The sequence below is a fragment of the Streptopelia decaocto genome, assembly GCF_964273445.1.
Source record: "Streptopelia decaocto genome assembly, chromosome: 6".
In the NCBI taxonomy this organism is placed as follows: domain Eukaryota; kingdom Metazoa; phylum Chordata; class Aves; order Columbiformes; family Columbidae; genus Streptopelia; species Streptopelia decaocto.
This window is the reverse complement of record NC_138660.1, coordinates 10,611,114-10,633,102: the sequence shown is the minus strand read 5'-3', so window position 1 is coordinate 10,633,102 and position 21,989 is coordinate 10,611,114. Positions and strand designations below refer to the sequence as shown.

The 21,989-nt window shown below is 44.3% G+C and overlaps 1 protein-coding gene across 6 annotated transcripts in view; it reads left to right on the top strand.

The window, feature by feature from the left end:
• The window catches only part of LOC309441047 (calcium-activated potassium channel subunit beta-2), a 143,564-nt gene that overhangs the window by 84,817 nt on the left and 36,758 nt on the right, over window positions 1-21,989 (top strand). For 2 of the 6 annotated variants that reach the window (XM_082055434.1, XM_082055433.1), the window contains exon 1: window positions 8,198-8,313. The exons of the other annotated variants lie outside the window; for them this stretch is intronic. In XM_082055434.1, the coding sequence (XP_081911560.1) occupies window positions 8,240-8,313 (74 nt within the window). In that variant the 5' untranslated portion in view covers window positions 8,198-8,239. Of the gene's footprint in view, window positions 1-8,197; window positions 8,314-21,989 lie in introns of those variants that run through there. 6 annotated transcript variants of the gene reach the window in all.

The following is a 21,989-nucleotide window of genomic DNA, read 5'->3' as shown; positions in this document are numbered from 1 at the left end:
CTTTAATCCTCACAGAGGCATTCAGTGTGGTGTTGAAGGCCTAAAGTCTGCCTAATCCTGCTGCTGACCTAGAGAGATCATTAGATGCTGAGGGCTGCACAATGTTCATAAACCATGAACCATCAGCCTTGATGTTGCCCAGTCTCTACCAACTGCCATTTGTAGGGATTTCCCAACCCCCAGCCCAGGCTGAGCACACACGCGTGCACACTGCACACCCAAAGCAGCAACAAGGTGTGCTGAAAATCAGTCTTTCAGATGAGTGCATCCATCTCCTCTGATCTGTGAAGGATCAGGCGTAACCCAGGGATGGCATTAAGGCAAGCCTCACAGTACAAACAAATAGCAACTTGATTTTAGTGGTGTATTTTTACCACTGGAAAGCCAGTTTTGCTAAATTGCATGTCTAATACTCCAGAGAGCCAAAGAGCAACAGAACTCGCAGCACACTGTTATTGCACTGGGCAGGTGAAGAAAAACACCTTTCAGACCCACCTCGGGACCAGAAGCCCATCCCATGGAAAGGGAGGCAGAGTCTCAGCAGTAGTGAGTGACACACAGCATTGAGGTAACAGTCTGCTGGGAAAGCAGGAATAAGGGCTGACAGACCTGTTGTTCTAACAAAAAGTTTATCATGGTCTCAGTGGAAATGAGGTGTCCTCCTCTGCACCGACTGGCAAACATGAAGAGACAAGGCTAGCAGGTTGACTGGAATCACAATTACATGGTGCGGAGTCAGACAACAAGGGTGCTTCATTCAACTCTTTTACAACTCTTCAAAACCCTTAAGAGACAGTTTTAAACAAAAGGCTAAAATGCAAATCTCACTTCTTGCCAGGCTAGAAAAGAACAAAGAGTTTCCCACAATGGCCTCTGAAAGATCAGACACGTTATTGTTAATGCTGTGGAAGTGGACATTAATTAATGCTGAACAGCAAAGAAATTCCAGTAGTATCACATATTTCACTCCTGCCACTGCAGCAATGAACTCATTATGAATAAGAAATTAAAAACATATATCAGAAGGAAAAGTTAATGATTTTCACTTATTATTAAGTGCAAGTAAAATATACCACTGGACTAGAAGGAAAGAGGAGGAACATTTCAGCTCTTGTTATAGGATAACATCACAGCCCAAAGCACATCCTTTGCTGAAAATGAAGTGTTTATCAAGTGATTTCAAAGATAAGCACTGTGACCTTGAGCCAAACCCTTAACAACTGCCACGAAGTAGGTTTTCTATACACAAGACAGGAACAGCAGCACTTACCTCCTGTAAATCCAGAGTCAAGTTTAGGTTGTGGGGACCACAGGGGTGCTCTGTCCTTGTGTAGTGGATGCTCCAACAGTTGTTGACATCCAGGAGACTCCTCCAGCCACAACAAGGAGACAGGAAAATCACCCCTCAGGACAGCACAGGTGGAACCAGAGACACCTGGGCATGGTGTCTGGCAGAGCACCAAGAAGCCCAGTAAGAGGCAAATCCAGCGAAAATAGGGCTCAAAGGAAGAGACAGAGGTGAGACAAGATCAGGTGATGTGGGTGAATCAGGTCAAACAGTATGGGGTCAGTCAGTCAATCAAAATTGTATTTGTGCTGCCAGGAGGGGGTTGAGGCTTTTTGCAGTACCAAAGATTTAAAAAAATAAAGGTGTGGGATTGCATAATCATCCTTAAAACACCAGCACCAAAGCCAGAGCTGCAGTAAGTCAGGGATGCTGCAAGGACACCCGAGAGTGGCTCAGCACCATGAGCAGATCTGGCCAAGGGACACCAGCTCTTTTCTTCAGCATTGGCCCATTCCCAAGACACCTGTCACCTTGCACATTAACCCAGGTGACACTCAGCTAGGTACATCTGCAGCTGCAGTGAACCTTTCCTTCAAGTTCCCATCTCAGATATTTATTTCAGTAGCTCTTGCTTTCATATCCTTACTATTTTTACTACTTCCATTAGTCTTTTTGGCTTGAACTGTTTCCCTCCACATTATTCCCATCATTGCTCTGCCCGTATCTAATATGTGTGTCAGTGACTGTGAAATTCCAAAGCTTAGCTAAATCCTTGTCGTATGGTAAATAATAGCAGTGTGTCCCCCATTCAAAGAAAATGAGAGGTTTTTTTAGTGTAGCATCAGATGAATTTCTGTTTTATATAATTATGCATTGAATTTAAAGAGAGATGTCATGCAGGCAATCTTTAGAGTCATAATAGACAATCTGTAAGAAAGAACAAAGGAAAATAATTTTAATAAAACATCATGCACTAAGCAGAAAATATGCTTCATGTATCATACATGAGAAAATAGAGTTATTCGATGTAAAACAGAATTGTGACCTTGCTGCAGGAGTGTTCATTACCTATCTTGGCAACAAGCAAATTAATGGATTTTGGAATGGTGCAAATAACAGTAATAATAATAATTTTGGTTCCTGGCATTTACTTGCTGACAGATTTAGCAGCAAGTGTTTTGTATTATTATTTATAAAAGGGATTGAAAATAGAATTCCACATACCCTTAAAGACATTACAGAAGCATGTGTCTAGTGCAAAGGCATTACAATAAGTAATCAAGGTTTTGTAAGTGCTTATAAGCCAAGCAGTGGAAGCCCAGAGAGAAAACGCTGGCTGCCAGGAGCATGTATGCTTTATGCAAGGATATGTATGTGCATGGTCTTATCAAGTACGTGTCAATCTGGCATTTGAATCCCCACATAGAAAGGTTATGATTATGGTTACTATGGAAATTACTAATGCTGTTTCATACACATTTTGCATGTGATAAATCGTTGTCTGATAATAAGTGTAATTACATTGTTTAAGGCAACTGTAGCACTCCTGGAATGTGTTGAATTGTCATGCCTGGACATCGCCCTCTGCAGAAAGTCTCTCCCTTGCTAAGTGATAAGAGTTGTCTAAATTATCTCCCACAGTAGGTCCCAGTTCAGTTCTTGTCACTTCTGGGCTGGTCTGGAGCTACCAGGAGCCCTGCCCCAGCACTCTGCTCTCCAACACAGCACTTCCTAAAAATTCCAGCAGCAAATTTGCTCTTTAGCAGCTGATGGAGAAAGTTTGCCCTTCTAACCCCTTCAGCCAGCCTGTCTGCAGAGCACCAGGAACGGGCTGTGAGAATGATGTATGTGTTATTTGGGGTGAAAATTTACTGCAAGAGTGACTGCTGCTCCTGGAGGGCTTGGACAGACAGGGAAAAGCTGATGGTTTCACAGTGACGGAGAGAGCATCGAAGTGCTCGGCCCCAGCTGAAGGATGTGCTGCCAAAAAATTCAGAAGGGGAGCAGGAGACACTGTACAGGGCTTTTACCTCATTAAACCTGCATAAAACCTAAATTGAGCCTTAGGAGCAGCTTGGTATTGAACAAGTATTCTGCCTGGAGCTGGCAGGATTGCCTTTGTTTTTCAACAAAGATCACAAGTATCTTTCTAAAACACCTCAACGTGTTTAAAATGGTAAAGTTATTAGGCTGTAAGGTACAATAAAAGAAACATCTCTTCAAATGAAAAACCCCCAGGCATATACACCTTCAAAATGCTATTGGAATTTTGAACACTGATAATTGCTTTGTAATGTAAGCAATTGCATGAGGACCATGAACGCTGCAGCCAATGCATCATCATCCCAGCCGCACCTTCAGCTCTGCCTTCCATTTCCCTCAGCAAAGCACCCTCCGATTGCACAAATGTAACTTATGGCACTACTGATCACATGTGCTAAATTGAGTTCATTTAATGGACAAACCTGGTTTCCTCACAGCTGTCTGTGCAAGGCTGGCAGTGGGAGAAAGCCCAACGTGTGGGGCAGCTCTGGGGGCCGGATCCAATGCTGCCAGCCAGGAAAACCACAAGAACAAGGCAACTTTTTTAACAAAAAAAATTTCCCTCCTCTAGGTGAAAAAAATTAAAACAGGGCTGAAAACAAACCTGACTGAACCCTTGCAGGCTGTTTGTTGTTTCTTTTAGGCTCGCTCTGAATTTAACAGCTTCAGAGGTGGCATCTAAAATGTATTAAATATTCCCTTGGTCTCAGACGTTTTCTCACCCATCAGCACGGCTGCCCCACACTCAGCCTCCTCGCCCCAGAGGCAGCAGCCAGGGCAGAGCCACCTCTTCTGCAGACTAACACACGCAGTAAATCACCAGCAAACAAAAACCCCACTGTATCACAGGACTAAACTTAGCAGTGAAACTGCCTGGAGGTACAGGAGCAGTTGAATTTAGTACATGGTGACCAGCAGCTCCCCAAACCCAGAGCAGGAGCTGCTCTGTAGGCAAAGTGCTATAGGTGGGTCCACTAGATCCTCCAGTCAGTTTCCTACTTATGCTTTACATAGAATTCAGGCTGAAAATGGTGCCTGTCACAGGCTGAGTTTTGGGGGAAAGCATCACAAAACAGCTTCACAGTTTCTGATTAGCAGGCTAGAAAGCCAATGCTGTGTTTTGTCCATGTTAAAGGCTCTGAAGTATCTAATTGAAAACCTTTAGCGACCCTGTACTTAGGAGGAGGAGCTGGGAATTTGGCAGGAGGGTTTTGGTGTCAAAAGTGTGCCTTTTAGTGCTAATATTTCAGGAGGGGAAAAAAGAAAAAAAAGGAAGCTGTACTGGCCAAATTGTGAACCTATGGAGTGTTTGCAAACACTCAGTTAAGACCTACTTAGACAAACATAGCTGCCATATTCTGCAGCCAGGCTTTGTCCTGGATGTTCTCCTTCCCACCAGACCTCCCCGCCCCGGAAAGGGACACTGCCCCTCCAGAGCCCTCAGGCTTCGAGGGAGAAGGCAACAACTCATTCTCCCCATGTCCTCCAGCAGAACCATTCCCAGTCATATCCCATGGCCCTGAGCTGGGGACATTCTGCCAGCACCAAGGGTCCAACTGCTGCTGCAAGGGCCACACTGGACCTGCCTGGTGCCCTCCCACAGCCCCTGGTGTGATGTGGGATCATCCACACTTGGGATTCAAGTCTGTTTTTCCTACACCTGTACCTGTACCCTAGCTCTTACAGCACTGCTACAGTTGTAGTCATTATCCTCCCTAAGAGTGTTGCAATTTTCTGTACTTTCAGTTCATCAATTACATTGATTATCACATTAAACATTTCTAGCGCTACAGTAACAGACTAAAAATAATAAGCTTGTATCTTCCTAATACAAATGAAACCCATTTGTACTACTGAGAGTGTAGCAGGCTCATTGTTTTGCAGTAATGAAGCTTTCACCTCAAGAGACCCAATTCATAAAAAATACTCACCAAGGCTGTGCACATTTCCCTGGGTTTTCCCCCACACCTCTTTTTTTTTTTTTTTTTTACTGCCACTAACATTCCTTTAAGCTCAAATCTGATTCAGGATTAGGCCAGCAATTGAAAAAAAATGGAAAAGCCAAAGAAAAAAAAACCAAACACACAGAACACCACCACCCACTGCACTTTTGATGTCACCCTGAGGCAGGAACCCCCATGTCCATGGCCAGCTGGGGGCACCAGGATCCATACACCTTCCCCTGCTATAAATAGCTACAGCCACCTTTGCTCCGTTTCCCAAAATAGCGACACATTCCAAAGGAGATAGGAACAGCAAAACACTGAACACAAGTTCTTTTTTTTTTTCACCATAAATATGAATCTGTAACCAAAACCACCCAAGGTAGGCAATCATACAGCTAAGGAGATGCCGTCTGCAGGCAGCTGCAGAGGAACCAGCCGCAGGATGCAGGCACCAGCCGGGGGAGGAGGAACAAGTAGGTTTTGATGCTTTTTCACTTCTCCCCATGCCAAGCTCCAAATCACAATGGTGTGATTAAAATGTATAACAAAATTTGAGATCTGCCCCTCTGGCTGCTCCAGAGCCTTAGCAAGGGTGAACAGTCTATTTTCAGGTCTGCCCACCACCTCCATGGGCCCCAAGAGAGCATCCCCTGCTCCAGGAGGGTTGTGTGGTGGGACATGGCACCCAGACTCTGCACCCCCCCCTGCTTGGGGGAGATGCAGCTTCTGCTACCTCTGAGCAACACAAAAATGAACCTGTTTTCCCTAGCCTGGTGGATGCAGCCACACTATAGTCACAGAATGTCACTGGGTATTAGAGACCCCAACATCAGGCACTATGGTAGTCAGACCTAAGCTCTGTCCTTATGATCGATCATCCAAGGTGACTTGCCTGGTATCTCAGCTGCAGACCTGACTCACTCTTCATCCTCCCTCTGTTAGCCTCTGCCAGGAGCCACCTGAAATCTGCTGGAAGGGTTTTGCATGAGAAACCTAGCAATGAGTTTTAATTCCTAATTTATCTGGTAAAAGCAGTTGAAAACAGCTCAGCTGCACCCAATTATAGTTGTCTGTCTCTCACCTTCTCTACCCTGCTGGGCAGCAACACCATCACACAGGTACTGCGTGCACAGGGAGTCGAAGATTTCTGGCTGTAGGTGCACATGGTACAGGCAACATGAACACTCACTTCTCACCCTGCACCATTGCCTCATCCCTCTGTAGCCCTGGGCAGCTCTCACCGCAGAGCTTCCCAGCCTTGGGCTTATGCAGGTCAAATTTCACTTAGACCAACTTTTTGAACTCAATTACCAACTATTTCAAACATGAAGCATTCTTAGCCTCACCTTGGATCAACGTGTCCAGCAGTGCCAGTTCCCAGAAAATAAAAACAAACAAATAAAAAAAAAATCTTCAGTGAGTACCTTCCCTCTGACCTGAGCGGCTGCCAGAACACAAACAGCGCTTCACTGTGGGCTGAGAGGGGGTCAGGCAGCGGGGGCTCATTAGGGAGCAGGAGGCCTACAAGGCAGCATCAAACACGCTGGGCACACCTCCTGCAGAAAGTCACCCTCTCTCTGAATCTTTGTAATTGGCAGTCAGTCCCACATAAGGCCAGGAATCTGGCTTATTAAAGTATGAACTGCTGTGCCCCCTCGTTAGATGCCAACAACATCTTCTCCTGTGGGATTATTTACCCTGCAGATGGGGTTACTGGCCCCAGAGCAGCAAAAATGATTTATAGCAGAGATGGGGCAGCTGGGGCACGTTTCCCACCCATGGGGTGATACCACGCTGTTTCACAGTGAGGCTGCTTCCCACACACATCAGAAAATATCCAGTATAGCTACATGCACACAAGGCATATGTTCCTGTATAAGGTATCTATATAGTGTAGCTCCTCATTCTGCTTTCACTGTATTTTATCTTTAAATTGGGAGAGCTTCTTTGTAACAAATCATCAGAGAGGAACAGCTAGTTACCAAGGAGATTCTCTGATGAATCAGAGACTGACTGGTATAAGATCTAGACAGGCTGTAGCTTCTTAATTCGTGAGACCTTACATTCTAAACGGAGGTGGGGGGGAAATCCTATCACAACCAACTGTGGACCACGCAAGCAAAAGCAGCTTTTATTTTTGCCATAGGAGCAAATAGCAAGCACACAGTATGGGAAAACAGTGAGATGAACGGGAGTGTCTCTCCAGCATGCTCTTGACTCAGAAAAGCAAATACCATCCAAGGACAAACTGGTCTGATGGAGGTGACTGAGGGAAAGGCTGTGAAGCCCCTGATTTCACACAAGCATGAGCAAGGATCTGCAGGGTTGAGCAAGCGCTGGAGAAAGAGCTGCACAACTGCTTCTGCACAGCCCCAGCATTTCGGAAAGTAAAGTCTGCACAGCCAGTTGAGGTGCTGCCCATTTGTGTGCCAGTCACAGACTCGGCACAATACCTGGACTGTCCCAGCCCTCAGCCTGCTTTCCTGCCCAACTCCAGCAGCTTTCTTCCCAGGAGCAAGTGAGAGGGATGAATTTTGCCAAGGGACAGTGAAGGTACTGAGCCACGCTGAGCATCCTGCCCTGTCGGGGATGTCCATCATGTCCCAGAGGAGCCTGGACAGCCGGGGATGCACAGGCAGAGCAGATGGGAAGAGGAGTTTTTATGAAGGTGAGGATAACAAGAATCTTCATAAAATAATTTTTGGAGAGAGAAAGCTCAGCTTTTTGGGACTGACTTTATTCAGACGTTCTTCACAGTCATGTCGTTCTGGCAGCTCATTTCTGAATAATTACTGAACACCGATGCTTTGCCTCTATTTAAAAAACACGGAGTGACTAAAACTGCCTGGGAACCGCGAGAGCAGCGAGAAATATTTGGAGACATCAAGAGACGAGATACACAGAAACCTCCTGCTTGTAAATAGGCTGTTTTCCCAAAGGTGGAAACTACAGAAATATGTAGATGAGAGGGAAAATCTCCCTGTCAGATCCCATTGAAATCTCCGTTTTGGGCACGGCTACTCCACTGCTGCTAAGGTAAACATGATCTTTACTGGGGAAAACGGCAGGATGTGCCAAGGTGTTCAGGACAGGGATGGTGCCAAGAGCTTAGATGTGCTGCCGTGAAGTATCAGGGAGTAAAGAACAAAGTGTGATTTAGAGCAGATTCATACTTTTCTGCTAAGTGCACCCAGGGAAAGGATTTCCTAGAGCAGTTGCATTTGAGAAGATGCTGGTGAGAGCCAGGATTTAACTAAGGATTTGAGTGAAGGACATTTTAGAGGCAAAAAGTTGCAAGTGCTGTTTTACAATACAAATTACACTCCCCTATCTGAGGAATGAATTAGCTGTTGGTAGCATTTGTGGGCTGGAGCTAGATGCTTACAGTAATGTTTTAGTGATGCATATTGTAATGTTACTATTGAGGGGGACAACGTGCTTGAATACCTCGCAGACATCTCATTTAGAGAGCAAAATACTCCAGAATGCTGCATATAGACTGAAAAGAGCATATGGGGTAGGGAAGAGGCACAAGAAACATTATGCTGACAGCAAGTTGCTTTCAGCACCACAGAGAGAAATTGTCAGGAAATTCCAAGGCACGGCTCCCGGACCGTGGGTAACTCACTGTCCATCCTCCTCCAACTTCACACCCAGGGGCTTGTGCAGCATTCACTCACTGCACTTCCCAGCTGTGCCAGGCAAATTAAAGGTGTAGTGGCAGCAAATTAAAACAGTCTGCCAGCTTTCATGCACTTAATGAGCTATTTGGTCTTATTTGACTTCATATTTATTATCTTTATCCACTTCAGGGTGAAATTAAAGTGATTTATACACTTGCATGTAAAACAGAGAAGGACTGAGGAAGCAGTAACTGCACATAAACTTCACACAGGCAGAGCGTAAACTTTCAGGCACTCTCCTGTTTACAAATATCATGCTGTGCCACAACAGCGCTGTTATTCCAGCCTCAGGCTGATTTTGGATATCCATACTTCCCAGAAAATATTCAGAGTTTTGTTTTTTCAAACGTGTACAAGCAGTGGCTGCTAGAATGTGAACAGTATCTCACCACAGTGCTTTTAATCCAAGAATAGCAAATACATAGATTAGGGATTTACAAGTAGAGAAACTGAGGCAGGGAGCATTTAAATAATTTGGATAAAAATCTGCAGCTGAACAGAAAGAGCAGTCAGATAGGAACTTAAGTCTTCACTTCCACCGCTTTGCAGTAACTATTAGTCTGAAAAGCCTTGGAAATTCATAGCTTGTGACTTTTGCTGTGCAGAGCTGTTCTGAACACAGAGACCAACAGCAGCACAGCCCCTGTATGGTGTGGTCCTAGGCTGGAGGAATATCTGCATTCTGACTTTGCTCGTGGATTCTGACCACAGTAAACGAGCAGGAAGTTGGCAATGGTCTAAACATTGGCTTTGGAGTTAGGTTTGTTGCCACTAGCATTGGTCTGTGTAGATACCCAGAATAAGGTCACAGAAAGAAATGGGGATTTATGAGGAATATGACCTGCCAGGTGGAGGGTGGCCTCCACCAAGCCATGGTGCTTGACAGCACATCTGGTCCCTTGGTACTAAACTGGTGTTGTAATAGGCAGAGATTGTTACAGGTAAAGCTGAAATACAAAGAAACTGATAGAGTTTGCTCCAGACCTCTGCATGCGTGTATTCTTACATGGTGTTTCTGAGAAATCAGTTATTCTCAGCACATATAGCGTCTGTTGCTGAATGCCAAGTCCAGGCACTGAGGAAACTTATGAAACAGCCATACAGATTAGCTCTCGGTTATAGTCCATTCAGTCCCACTTGAAGAAATTCTGTCTTTCCCCAGCCATACAGAGCTTTGTAACCTTACCAGAATCCCCCTTATTCACCTGCAGCCTCTTGGCAGGGCAGGTGGGTTCTACCTCGCAGGGACACTCTGTACTAGCTCCAGACATTGACTTCTCCCCAGCCAATAAAAATGCTTAGATGGATCCCACAGGGTATTTCCCCGGTGTCCCCAGTGTGGTGCCCCAGCATTCCCTTATCTCAGCTGGTCACCTCAGGGGACACCCCAGGAGTCCCAAGGCTGCAGTGGGTTGAGCAAGCCAGGTTTGGCAGCAGGGTTTGGGACCAGCCCAGCCCCTCATACACCCTGGAAGGCAAAGCTCAGCGCCAGCACAGCAGGGAGGTGCAGGATCCTTCCTGACAACCTTCTCCTAATGACCCAGATTGCGTCAACGGGCTCTGGAGGGAGCCCGCAGCCCGTGCTCTTCAGATGGGAGCACAGGATTTGCAACATGGGGCCCAAGAGAGACAAGGAGCACAGCAATGGGGAAGGAAAGCAGAAGGCCTCAGCACCCTTCCCACCTTCAAAGCTGGTAAATGTAACTTATTTCTTTTTCTACTCTTGCTTTTAAATGAGCCAGAGACATCACCCCCTCTCTGTGCCACTTTGCATGCCAGCCTTTTGGGTAGACTCCGATGCTGAGTGCTGAACCTTGCCTTCCTGGCAACCTAGTAAACTGGAGTATTGCATGTGTCCAGAATGGCCAAATATTTCTTTCTTTTAAATTTAAGTACCATTTGGTAGATAAACGTACCAATAACCAAACACTGCATGTTGTGCCAATAGAGAGGCTGTGGTAGCAAAGGAGTCTCCTGGTTTTTGCATGCTTATTTAGAGGTTAACAACTACCAATGCTTGTAATACCCCTCCAGGAAAATGGCAGAGGTAGTAAAACCCAATCAGTGAAGGGGTCTCTGTGAACTTCCCTGAAATTATGCATGGGGGGGGGCATGTCAGAAGTCCCTACTCCCGTGACAGTCTCCCTTTGGGACACTGTAGCTCTGCAGTGTCCCTGGGTTGAAAAATGCCTTCTGGTTCACATAATCTTGTTTAAATGCAACTAGCATCCTCCCCTATGCAGATGCAAGCCACAAGTACCATTATTCTGGGCAGATAAGTCACTTACAGCAACATTGCCTCTCTCTTAATGGAAGAGAGGCATCACAGCAGTAGCTACACTATGGACCATTAATTTACTGCCAGGTGGCTTGACCCCAGAATTTAACACACATTTAACTAGAGGTCTACAGCAGAGATACTACAGTGCAACTATAGAAATGTACTTTTACAGGAATAGTTTTAGTGCCAGTTGAACTCAGTGGAAAACCTCCCTCCAGGTCCCACACAGCCAGGGACTCACTGGTACGCACCCACTGACACGTAAACGCTGCTGGGTGGAATATTGATGGTTTGTAAAAGTAAGAGGCAGTGTGATTCCAATAGGGGTTTCACCAGAAATGAAGCAAGGTAGAAAGTACCAAGTTAGTCAGGCAGCAACTTAATTGTCATTTAGGTAAAACCTTTAAAACAGAACTGAAAATCTGCTCTCCTGATGCAGCCCCACAGACACTTGCAGCCCTTGTGCTTCAGACACGTATCGATACCCTTTGCTGGGTTGGGTCCAGACCAAGTTGACTTCACTTAGCACCACACTTGCCCTTCAGTACAGGCACATACCTGCCACTTAATGCTCAGAAATATCATTTCCCATCTGCACTGCCAGGGGTGTGCAGGAGGGGTAATGAGTCAAATTCCTACACCATTTCAGTCAATTTAACTCCCAATTTACTCAGCAGAGCCATGCCCATTTCTAAAACAGCTCAGCTGCATCCCTCCATTGGTAAGTTGGCCTTGCTAACCAGTATGTGTCCAGCAGCAGTTTTATGCTCCTGCTAATATCAGTGGAGACTTTTAAATTGCCTTTAATTAGAGCTTTGAAAGATCCCACTGTTTCTCAGCAATTAGTTTCTGTACTGGTTTTATTTGAACAATAGCCCTCCACACTAGAGATGTGGCAAGCTTAGAAAACTGTCCATTTTTAACTGTACTTTTAACTCTGCTACTGATGTGTAAAGGCTGCTGGGGAGACAAAATATCGAAAGTGAGAGAAGAATGAAAAATCTGGAAATAGCTTAAGCCCATTCATGTCCTACCCACACAGTCACAGGTTTTTGTTTGTGTGGGTTGGGTCTTTTTTACTGCCTAAAACTAAAGTTTATCTGCGCCAAAACAGTTAATTAGCTCTAAGTGAAGCTGCATGGTCTTGACAAGCACTGGAAGTTTCAGGGATGGAGGAGCAGGATGTAAAGCATCCCACTGCTGCCAGGTCTCAGCACTGCAGGCCGCCTCACAGCTGAGTAGGTCAGCATTAGGAGCCAAAGGTTGCTCCTGGCTGAGATTTGCTGTAGCATGAGGTCTTGGTTTGGAAGGAATTGACCTTTCCTTCCCCTCATGAGGTCTCCAGCCCACTCCCACCCTGCACATGTCCATCCTTCAGTGTCCCCCTGCTCTGTCACCCATATTAGATTCTCCCTGTCCCACACAGGTCTCATTGTTCCTCCCCACATGTCCTTAGGCCAAGATGCTACATCTGACACAGCAAACTACCTTACTCCTTCCTCTCCACGTCCCTCCGCCCTCCATCTTTTGTCCTCCAGGGCTCCTGCTCCTCTGTTTTTCCCCCACACCAGCTCCGGAGCTGCAGCAACCTGATCTGCAGGATGGTGTGCTTTCACCACCTTGAAACAAGCCTCCAAGTTATTAAAGCCATTTAATATCCCTTGTCTGACTGATACAGAAGTTACACTAAAAATAATTGCATTTCTCACTAGTTACAGATAAAACAGACCCTTTTAAATCATTACGATATGGCCTGATGTGCATTATGAGATATTAACAGCCCCAAAAGTGAAATAACAGATACAAGACCAAAAGCTAAGTCATAAGTGTTCTCAGATGCCTGCAGATTAATCTTTTTATATCTCTATAGGAGCATTCACCAAAGCTTTCTGTTACTGTACAGTCTTAAAGCCACAGGACACCTCTCTTCCCAGTTACCGCTCTGCCTTGTCTACAGGAGGCAAAAGCAGGGAAGGAAGGTGTTTGGTCACTTCCAAACACAAGCTAATGGAAAAGCTGAAAACAGAACCTGGAAATCTTGATTCCTTGTTTTCTGTTTCACTCAGTGGAAAAAACAGTTCCTTGTTGTGTCAATCCTTTCCAGTGATTATAAAACTAACACTACTTTCAAAATGTTTTTTCTTCAAGTACACATCCACTCCTGATCTCATGAGCTCAACTGTACTCCTGGTATTTTTGGAATTGATTGCAACCTCCTGATCCATAAAAATAAGCAACACAACCAGCAAAACAAGAGCACAGGTGCTGCTAAAACAGCAATCACTCCTCAGGATCTGATTCTGCAGTTACACAGCCTGAGACAGAAACCCACTGCTGACTCCAGGCAGCACAGGTGACAATTTCCCTCAATTTAGGGATTAAATAGATGACCACATAGCAGTTAGCTGACCTGTAAGTGCTGTAAGTGCTCAAGAAGCAGCAGAGCTTTGCCTTAATTGCATGAGCACATAGGTTGTTCCAGCTCCACTCAGGCCCCCACTCAAGGATTTAAAGTGGTCTTCAGTGCCGTCTCTGTCTCAAGTCCATTAGTCTCCTTCGCATACACATAAGGTGCTGGAGAGCTTCAGCTCCCATCCTTGCTCCTGCAGTGCAAATCACAGCTGTTTTGTTTTATGCTGTTGAATCAAGAAGACCAGCAAGTGACTAATGTCACAGTGGTCAGAAAAGGCAAGGCAAAAAGTTTAAGCAGAAAAGCTCTACCAAAATTCACCACAAAGGTTCTGAGTTTAATCTCACCCCTTTTTATCCTTACAACCACACTCCCAACCCAGAAGCAGCAAATTCCACAAAGACACCAGAAATCCATGGCGGTTTGGGAGCTCTGCTCCTAACCAAGTGCCCGGCATCTGCAGGAGGGACCATCATGTCACACAGGCGAGCAGCCATTCTAAATTGGTCATTTTTGTAGGCACCTGACACAAGTACCCAGCCACAGTCATAAGTCAATCAAGCCATCTGCAGCTTCCACAGGCAAACTCATCACATGAGACAAACACATTACTTATTTTCACCATAGTTAATGACCATGCACCTGAAGGCTGAAATTTCAGTTCATTCCAAGAAATACAATGGTCAATAACAGATTCAGCCCACAAATAACTGGAGAAGCCCTGACCTGTGCAATGGTCCAAGGATAGAAAGAAGACTCATTTATTTATTGGTTGTTTGTAATCTCTCCAAAACTAGCAGAAATGGTTCCCTCAGGGTTATATTTAATAAATTATTGCTATAGCCTAGCCCAGAACTACTCCAGTGATATGTTATTAGATCTACTGTCTAATACTACAGGCAGCTGCTCCCACTCAATAAAACTGACTACAGCGCATACATTTGTTCAACTAGAGGAGATGGCTTTGGAGTTTGATCATCAAGCTGAGACCAACTAGGTGCTCAGGTTGAGCAGTTAACATCTTTAAAGACTCTCTAGGCAGTCCTGGATATACAGTATATGCTGTAAGGAAGGGTTGTTTATTTGAGGGAGTTAGCCAGCAGGGAAAAGGGAAAACAAGTCCCTCATCCCTGGTTATGACCAGCATTAAAGACTGGAGCTGCCTGTTGTAGGACCATGGCCAACTATTTCTTTTTCAGGAAACTGGCTGAACTCCAGCCCTCAAAGATGTTGTCAATGGCATTTTGTTAGGTGTCTCGAGGAAGAAGATATTACAGATATATGGACTATCATTAATTATTGCTGTCAGTTTTATAGGACAAGTGTCAATGCAACACAGCCAGGGCCTCGTGCTTCTGACACCAGCAGGATCCAGCAGCCCTGGAAAAGCAGGTCAGGCAGCCTTATGCTGGTCTCTGGCTGGGGACAGCATCACCATCAAGGGCTACCAAGGACAAGCCCCCCAAAAGCTCAAATCTGTCATTTTACACGTTCTCCAACCTTGCCTTTACTTCCTCAACATTTAATTGAAACCTGCAGCTATGCCACACTCACCCTAGTCCTCACTGATCAGATTTTATCTCCTCCCATCATCAAGCAGGTTACCACCCACACTTGTCCCCTATGCAATGCTGCAACTAAAGCTCCCATATATTATTTTCCTAATTTCAGATGACTCTGTGCCCACATTCCTTTTCTCCTGGCTGCGCCCTCATGTTCCCCCTAAGCTGCATCCCCACTATTGCCTTTTGATAGCCACTGGAGCACTCAGGCTCTGTCTTATGCTACTAACCCACTCCCCCATCTGATACAGGCTCTCTCCTTACAGACAGCACCGATCAGTCTCCCTATGGTAAGGCCTTATTACTAAGAGTGGAGTTTTCCAAATATTGGCTCTTTTTAGCCTAAATATCATTCTGTTACTATTGCCTATAAAGCTGACTCTGTTTCACCTTCTACAGTACTCCAACAGTGACTTGGCTGCATCAAAGATAATTCACATTTAATAGCAGCAGAACCAGGCTGTGTTTAGTACAGTCTATCAGCTAAACCAAAACTTTGAGACCCCCATCTGCTCTTGTCAAACAGTGATGGGCATAAATCAGTACACTCATTTCTGCACAGCTCTTCCATGACCACATGCCTATACAAGAAGGAAAGTACATACATTCAGCCTTACTGAACTTTAGTTGCAGTAAACACAGAAAAAGTCTCATCTCGATGCAGTTCAATATGCATACTTTACACCAGAAGGCTGCAGCATAAGGCATGAAGATACTTTAAGAAATAATGCACAAATACAAAGGAAATACTTCAGAATACCAGACACAATACCTTGGATAAACATATAGCACTCTTCCTCTTGCTTGCAAACATCTTTCACCATTTCAAACAACTCCAAATTCTTTGGTCAAATGCCCCTAAAAAGCTGTTTTCTTCAAAATGTCCTAGCCAAAATCTCCACAGAACTATCCCCAACAAACCAACCACACTTATTGCTGGGTAAACTATTTAACTGCTCTTATTCTAGCCTTGATCACAAGCACCTGGAACCACCAAACACCCAGCAGACCCTGGGCTGAATGTTCTGAATTGCCATAGTTCCATTGACTTTAACAGATCCCTAATGACAATGGAATTATCTGAGGACGTAGAAGCTCTTTCCTTTATTTGTTTACAAGGGCAGACAGTGTTTAGAGATAATATAGTAGAAAAAAAAATCCTATTAAGCTGAAATCAGGGCAGTAGCAAAAGTTAACTTGCTTGCAAGCAAAAGGTTTTGCTTTGTGATACATTGATTGTACCTCTGAAATTCAGGTATGAGGTTTAGCAACCATTTATTTAGCAACGACTTCAAGGGACAGTGAGCAGAAGACAGAGGGTGTTTTGGATGTTTTTGCATGACTCGTGTTACCAAGGAAACTGCCTCGGTGATGCCCGTGTGCTCACCATGGCGGGGTCACTTGGGCTTTGCTTCTCAGAGTAAGGGGTGAGTCATGGCTGGAGAGTAAACTGCACAAACTTGCTAAGGAATGCCTTTATCACATTCTTCCACTCACATGTGAAAATATACATTAGTAACAGCAGTTAATAATAAAAAACACTAGCAACAGGAGATCTTCAAATAGACACAGAAAAAACAACAACAAAACACTATTTTTGCCACACACTGCCACAGCTCTTGGCAATGTTAGAGTATAGCACTAGAATATGTCATGACAAAAACATCTTGATGATACCACATTCTGAATATCAGTGATTTCTAGTTCCCCTCACATGATACAATGAAAGCCTGAGTTACTAAACCACCTAGTCATTTCTGAAACTATCACCAGAAACAGATGTATATTGGTTGTGTGTTGTGCTAGTGGCAACAGTAGGCTTCAATTTGTAGATGTGGTGGTTGAAAAAGAAGAAAGGCATGATTATTAACCTCTACCAAACCAGTTAGGTGTGCATACAGACAGGTGTAGGTATATGAAGGCGATAGCCATAGAATAGTTATAGACGCTCTCTGCCTGTAATTTATGTGGTGCCTCTATATCCTCATGCACCTTGTCTCTGAGAAGCCATCAAAGAAGTAGCTCTTATTTTATTTCTTTGTGTTCATTTCAGGTTTTTTATGCTTTGGTTTTGTTTCTGCAAATAGTGATGAGCTTGATATAGGATCATCTGGTTTTAGGCTATCATAAATATTACAGAAATGCCCATTACAAGACCTTAATTAGCACTGACAGACATTACATATTTGTACTTAAGGTTCCATCTGAATGATCATCCAAAAGCTTACCTGAGCTTGCAGAGCCTCATAGGTCTCCAGCATGGCCTGGAGTTCTTCTGGTTGATCACTGGAAGATACGGCAACCAGGAGTCTGAATTGGGCCAAATTCTGCTCCTTCTTGAAGTTCAGGTCAAACCTTTGGTCTGGGCAGTGGCAGCCAGTATTTCTTACCCCAATGTTTTTCTTTGGCAACCTCACGGGTCCCTTATTTTGGGCAATACCTGTTCAGTATTGCCCTGGAATAAATCTGGAATGGATCCCAGGAAGCCGGTAGCATTTCTGCTGAAGTGAATGGTACGTCAAGATGTACTGAACTGAAGAAATGAGCACTCAATGACTCGTTTAACTCTGTGTGCCTTCCTGTAGTGTATTTTCAATACGTTTTCAGACTTTGAGATTTTCCATCTGGCATTAACAGAAGAAAGTATTAAGAGTTAAGGGCTTAAGCAATGGGGGTCATTTCTCATGTCTGCTCCCACACAGCACCAAGACAGCTGGAAATGCCACATACCTCTTTCTTCCCCTGTTCCTTCACTGAGGGCTCATTTTGTTTTCCCATGCAGAAGGAGCTGGACTGCCTGTTACTTCATTTTGCTGACAGACAGTTTTTAAAGTGTCAGAAAAAGAAAAGTCCAAGGCAGTGCCTGTGGTCACCCAAGTGGAGAGAGCTGCTGGTCAGCACCTGCCGTAGCCCCCTGCCAGGGACTGGGTACACGGGCATTTTTGGTGCTGTCACCTCTGGCTCTCCAGCCTCCTGTTGGGGCATTCATTACATTTGTAATTGTAAATCACTGTGAAACCATGGGGACGGCTGAGCTCCTCCTGCAGAGCTTAAAAGCAGTTGAGGTTTAGGCTGCCTGTCCCATCTTGTTTGATTCCTCGTCTCACTGCTTTGGTAAGCAATACAAGCTGATCCTTGCATGATGCTTTTCCTGAAGCAGATGGCTGCTTTCTTTTAAAGCTTTCTTATTACGGAAGTTTGCAAGTGCCAAGATAAGTATTTAACCCTTGAGGGCTTGCATTCAGCACAGGCACCACATCAGACTATCTGCAGGAACACCACTGCTCATACTGCTCACTGCACCCACCTGATGGGCCATCTTGGCTGGCTCACCACATCTTTGAGTGACTTCAAGCAGTGGTTTTGCGGACCACACTTGCACAGGCCCTCTGATATAAGTCTGACTGTTTCCTTTAGGCAGGCTGCCTTGTAGCAAGTCCTCATCATTCATTTAAAAGGAGACCTGCATTACAGTCAGGCTTTTAGCCCTCACAGACCCAAGGCCTGGCAGTCCCCAGTGTCCTCTTCCCACCTCTGCTCACCTCCCTGTTCTGCAGCAGCCACCAGACAGGAGGATATTGGGATGTGATTTAATGGTGGATCTCAACAAGGGCAGCAAGTGACTTAAAGACAAGGGTCATCTGTACCCCTACAGAGGATCTGCCAAGGATATATTGAATTTATTGACAATTTCTTTTAATATTTACCACATTCCCTACTGCCTTTTGTGAAATACTTTGATACTTTAGCCAATACCCACCACACCTCTTCTATCGTTGATTTTATAGTCCTTGCCAAGGAGATCAGGAATACATGTGATTCCATTTGCTCCTATAAGCTGCCATTTCTCCAAATACCAAAACATTAACAGACCTCTATGTAAATTTCTCTCAAATGTGGAATAATGAGATTTAATATTGCTTCTCTTTGGTGCAATGAGAGGTTTACTTCTTTTTACAGTAAAATCTTTGCTGTTGCCATTTATCAGCCAAACAAAGATATCAACCTTCTTATGGCTTCACTGTAAAGCTTTGCTGTGAATTGTAGTACCCCTGCCAGCTGCAGCTGCTGTATTAAGTGCTCTTAAGTTTGGGGTATTTGGCCTCAAGATCCCCAGTTATGTTCCAAATTTTCTTTTAGTCCAAAGCTTGGAAGCTGGGATGAGTTAATACCCAAACCTACCTCTACTCTTGAGGCTGCTGTAGTGCAATGTTACCTCTAAGTGCGATGCGATTCCATCTGGTGAACCTTGGCTCAGACAACTGATAAATTTATCTGTTGCTGCCAGCTGTGAAACAGCAGGGTGCCTGAGATGAGCATCCGTAGCATCCACCCCCACAGGACAACATGTTGTTCTTTATTTCTGGATCTAGATAAAAATTCATCAGCCTTTTGGGAAGGAAAAGGGTGTAAGGGTTAATAGTATAACAATGCCATGAGCTGGTAGGTGACTGTTCTGCCTGACATGATAGGAGTCTGGTGGGAATGCTGCCTTTGTGGGATTTTTGTTATTTTCTTGGACCAATCTGCAAGAGAAGGGCTAATCTTATGTGATTTCAGCTACATATTCTCAGTCAAGAACATGTAGAAATTATTTATTTTAGACTCATCCAACAACTGGAGCACACAGGGCAGCTTTGGGTGCAAGGATTCAAAGCAAATTCCTCAAAGCTCTTCCCAAAATTTAACCCAAGAGCCCCAAGTGAACATTTTACTTTATATCCACTGATTATCTTTCTAATTATTCATTAAAAAAGACAACTGATTTCTGAACTAAGACTTACTGAAGACATAATAGCTTGGTATTTGAGCATCAGTGACTTTGTTTCACTGAATTGTCCCATTCGCTCCCATAACTAAAAGTTAGCTCCATCTCACAGCTCCAGGGCCAGTGCTGTATCATGAAGGACCAACAGGTAGCATACAGTGACATTGGAAAAGGCCGTGGACTGCTATGTGGCTCAGTGGGGAAACCTGTCAGAGCCAGCCCCTGTGCATATCACGTTATCAATGCTGTAGCATCATGCAGCACCTCACGAGTTTCCTCCAGGGCAGCCAGACAAATGAACCCAACAAAACCCCTACAATCATTTGAAGGCTTTGTGCCTCTATTCTTCATAACATGACTGGCTCTAAAGAGAATTCAGTTTGTTTCCAGACTGCTTTAAAAAACCCTTCACCTAGCTTTGACCTCAAATCCTTCTGCTCCAGATAGGGCTAAGAGAAGATTGTTCTTTAGGACTCCATCACTTGTTAATTCTCTTAAAGAGATTACTCAAATCTCCTAAACAAATATCAGACTAGATTTTGGATTAAGCGTGGGTGCTAAAATGACCTTGCTGATAAAATCAGCGTGATCTAACCTCACAAATTGAAGAGGGAAGCCTTGGATGTAATTTTGACTGGGTAGGTAGTATCATGGTAAGTTATCGGACTGCTCTGCATGTCTGTTCTGCTATCTCTAATATTTCTGCAATGTTCCTTAAGAACTAATACAAAAAACGTCAAATCTTCAATGACAGAGTCATTTGGGCTACGCACAACCTGCTGTTCTCTTTTACTAATGCTTATTGCTTTATCCAGTTCTTATATTGGAACTCTCTGGTTCATTTCAGTGTCAGCACGAGGCTGGTTTACAACAGCATCCTGACTCCTGTGTTAATCAAAGTGCCATTGTTTGGAAGTGGATTGAGCTTAGCAGGCTTGGCAGGGTGCTCCGGTGCATGTGCTTGGGCGTGCTGGTGTACCCCGGGGTCCACCACGGACCCGTCTCCCCTGCCTGCCACCTTTGGGTGATTTCCCCACTGTGCAGCTAATAGCCATAGTTATTTATGTCCTGTGTCTATCTGAGCAGTTTTCTTTGTGTCTCGCTTGGGTTTCAGAAATAATTAACCCTGCAAAGACAGATGTGTGTTTTGGCGGTGTAGCACCTTTTCTTGAGAACTAAGACTGGTACAGTGAGGTTTACATTAAGTGGTTCTGTCATTGTGTTGTGGCCAGGAATTAAGCTCAGAAATTTTACCTGTGATGAGCATTTCACATAAGAGAGATCACTAAGTCAAAACTTTATAAATTTCCACCTACATTTCTTCTGTTGTTGTTTTGTTATTCTGTTACTGTTCTTCTATAACCCCAGCAGATTTCCTTGCAAAATCTCTGGCATCTGTAAAAGAAACAATTTCAAATCCAGTAAGAATTCACAGACTACTAAAAAAAAAAAAAAAAAAAATGCAAATCCTTGGAGGGCAAAGCCAATCACAGCTGAAGCACTTATGTCTACTTTCAGATCTCTTTACCCAAATTTCAGTTTAATTTGCTCATTTGCTAATCCCAATTTTCCAGTACTGTGCTTACAGTATCTAACCAAATATCACTCATGTGGAAACACATTAAAATTCTGCAACAAGCTGGAACTTACAGCTTCAATACTCTTGTCAGCTTTGCTTCTCAACCGTCAACAGGTAATGGTGAGTCTGCCTTCCTCTCCTCAAAAACATATCAGTCGTGTCTGCTGTTCGCTCCCTGAGCACTGTGCTCCATTTCACTCTCGCTGTTGTCCATTACGGCAAAAGCATCCTACTTCACTAAACTTCAAGTATAGCTGATGCAGAAATATAACCTTTTCTAAAAGATACTTTCATATGCTACTACTTGGTTTTCCTTTGTTTTTCAATAATTTAATATATTTTTACAAAGAAAGTTGACACTGTGATGTGCCACACATAGAAATAGCAAATAATTGTACTGTGACAAAATGTTTGGAATAGTGCTACCTG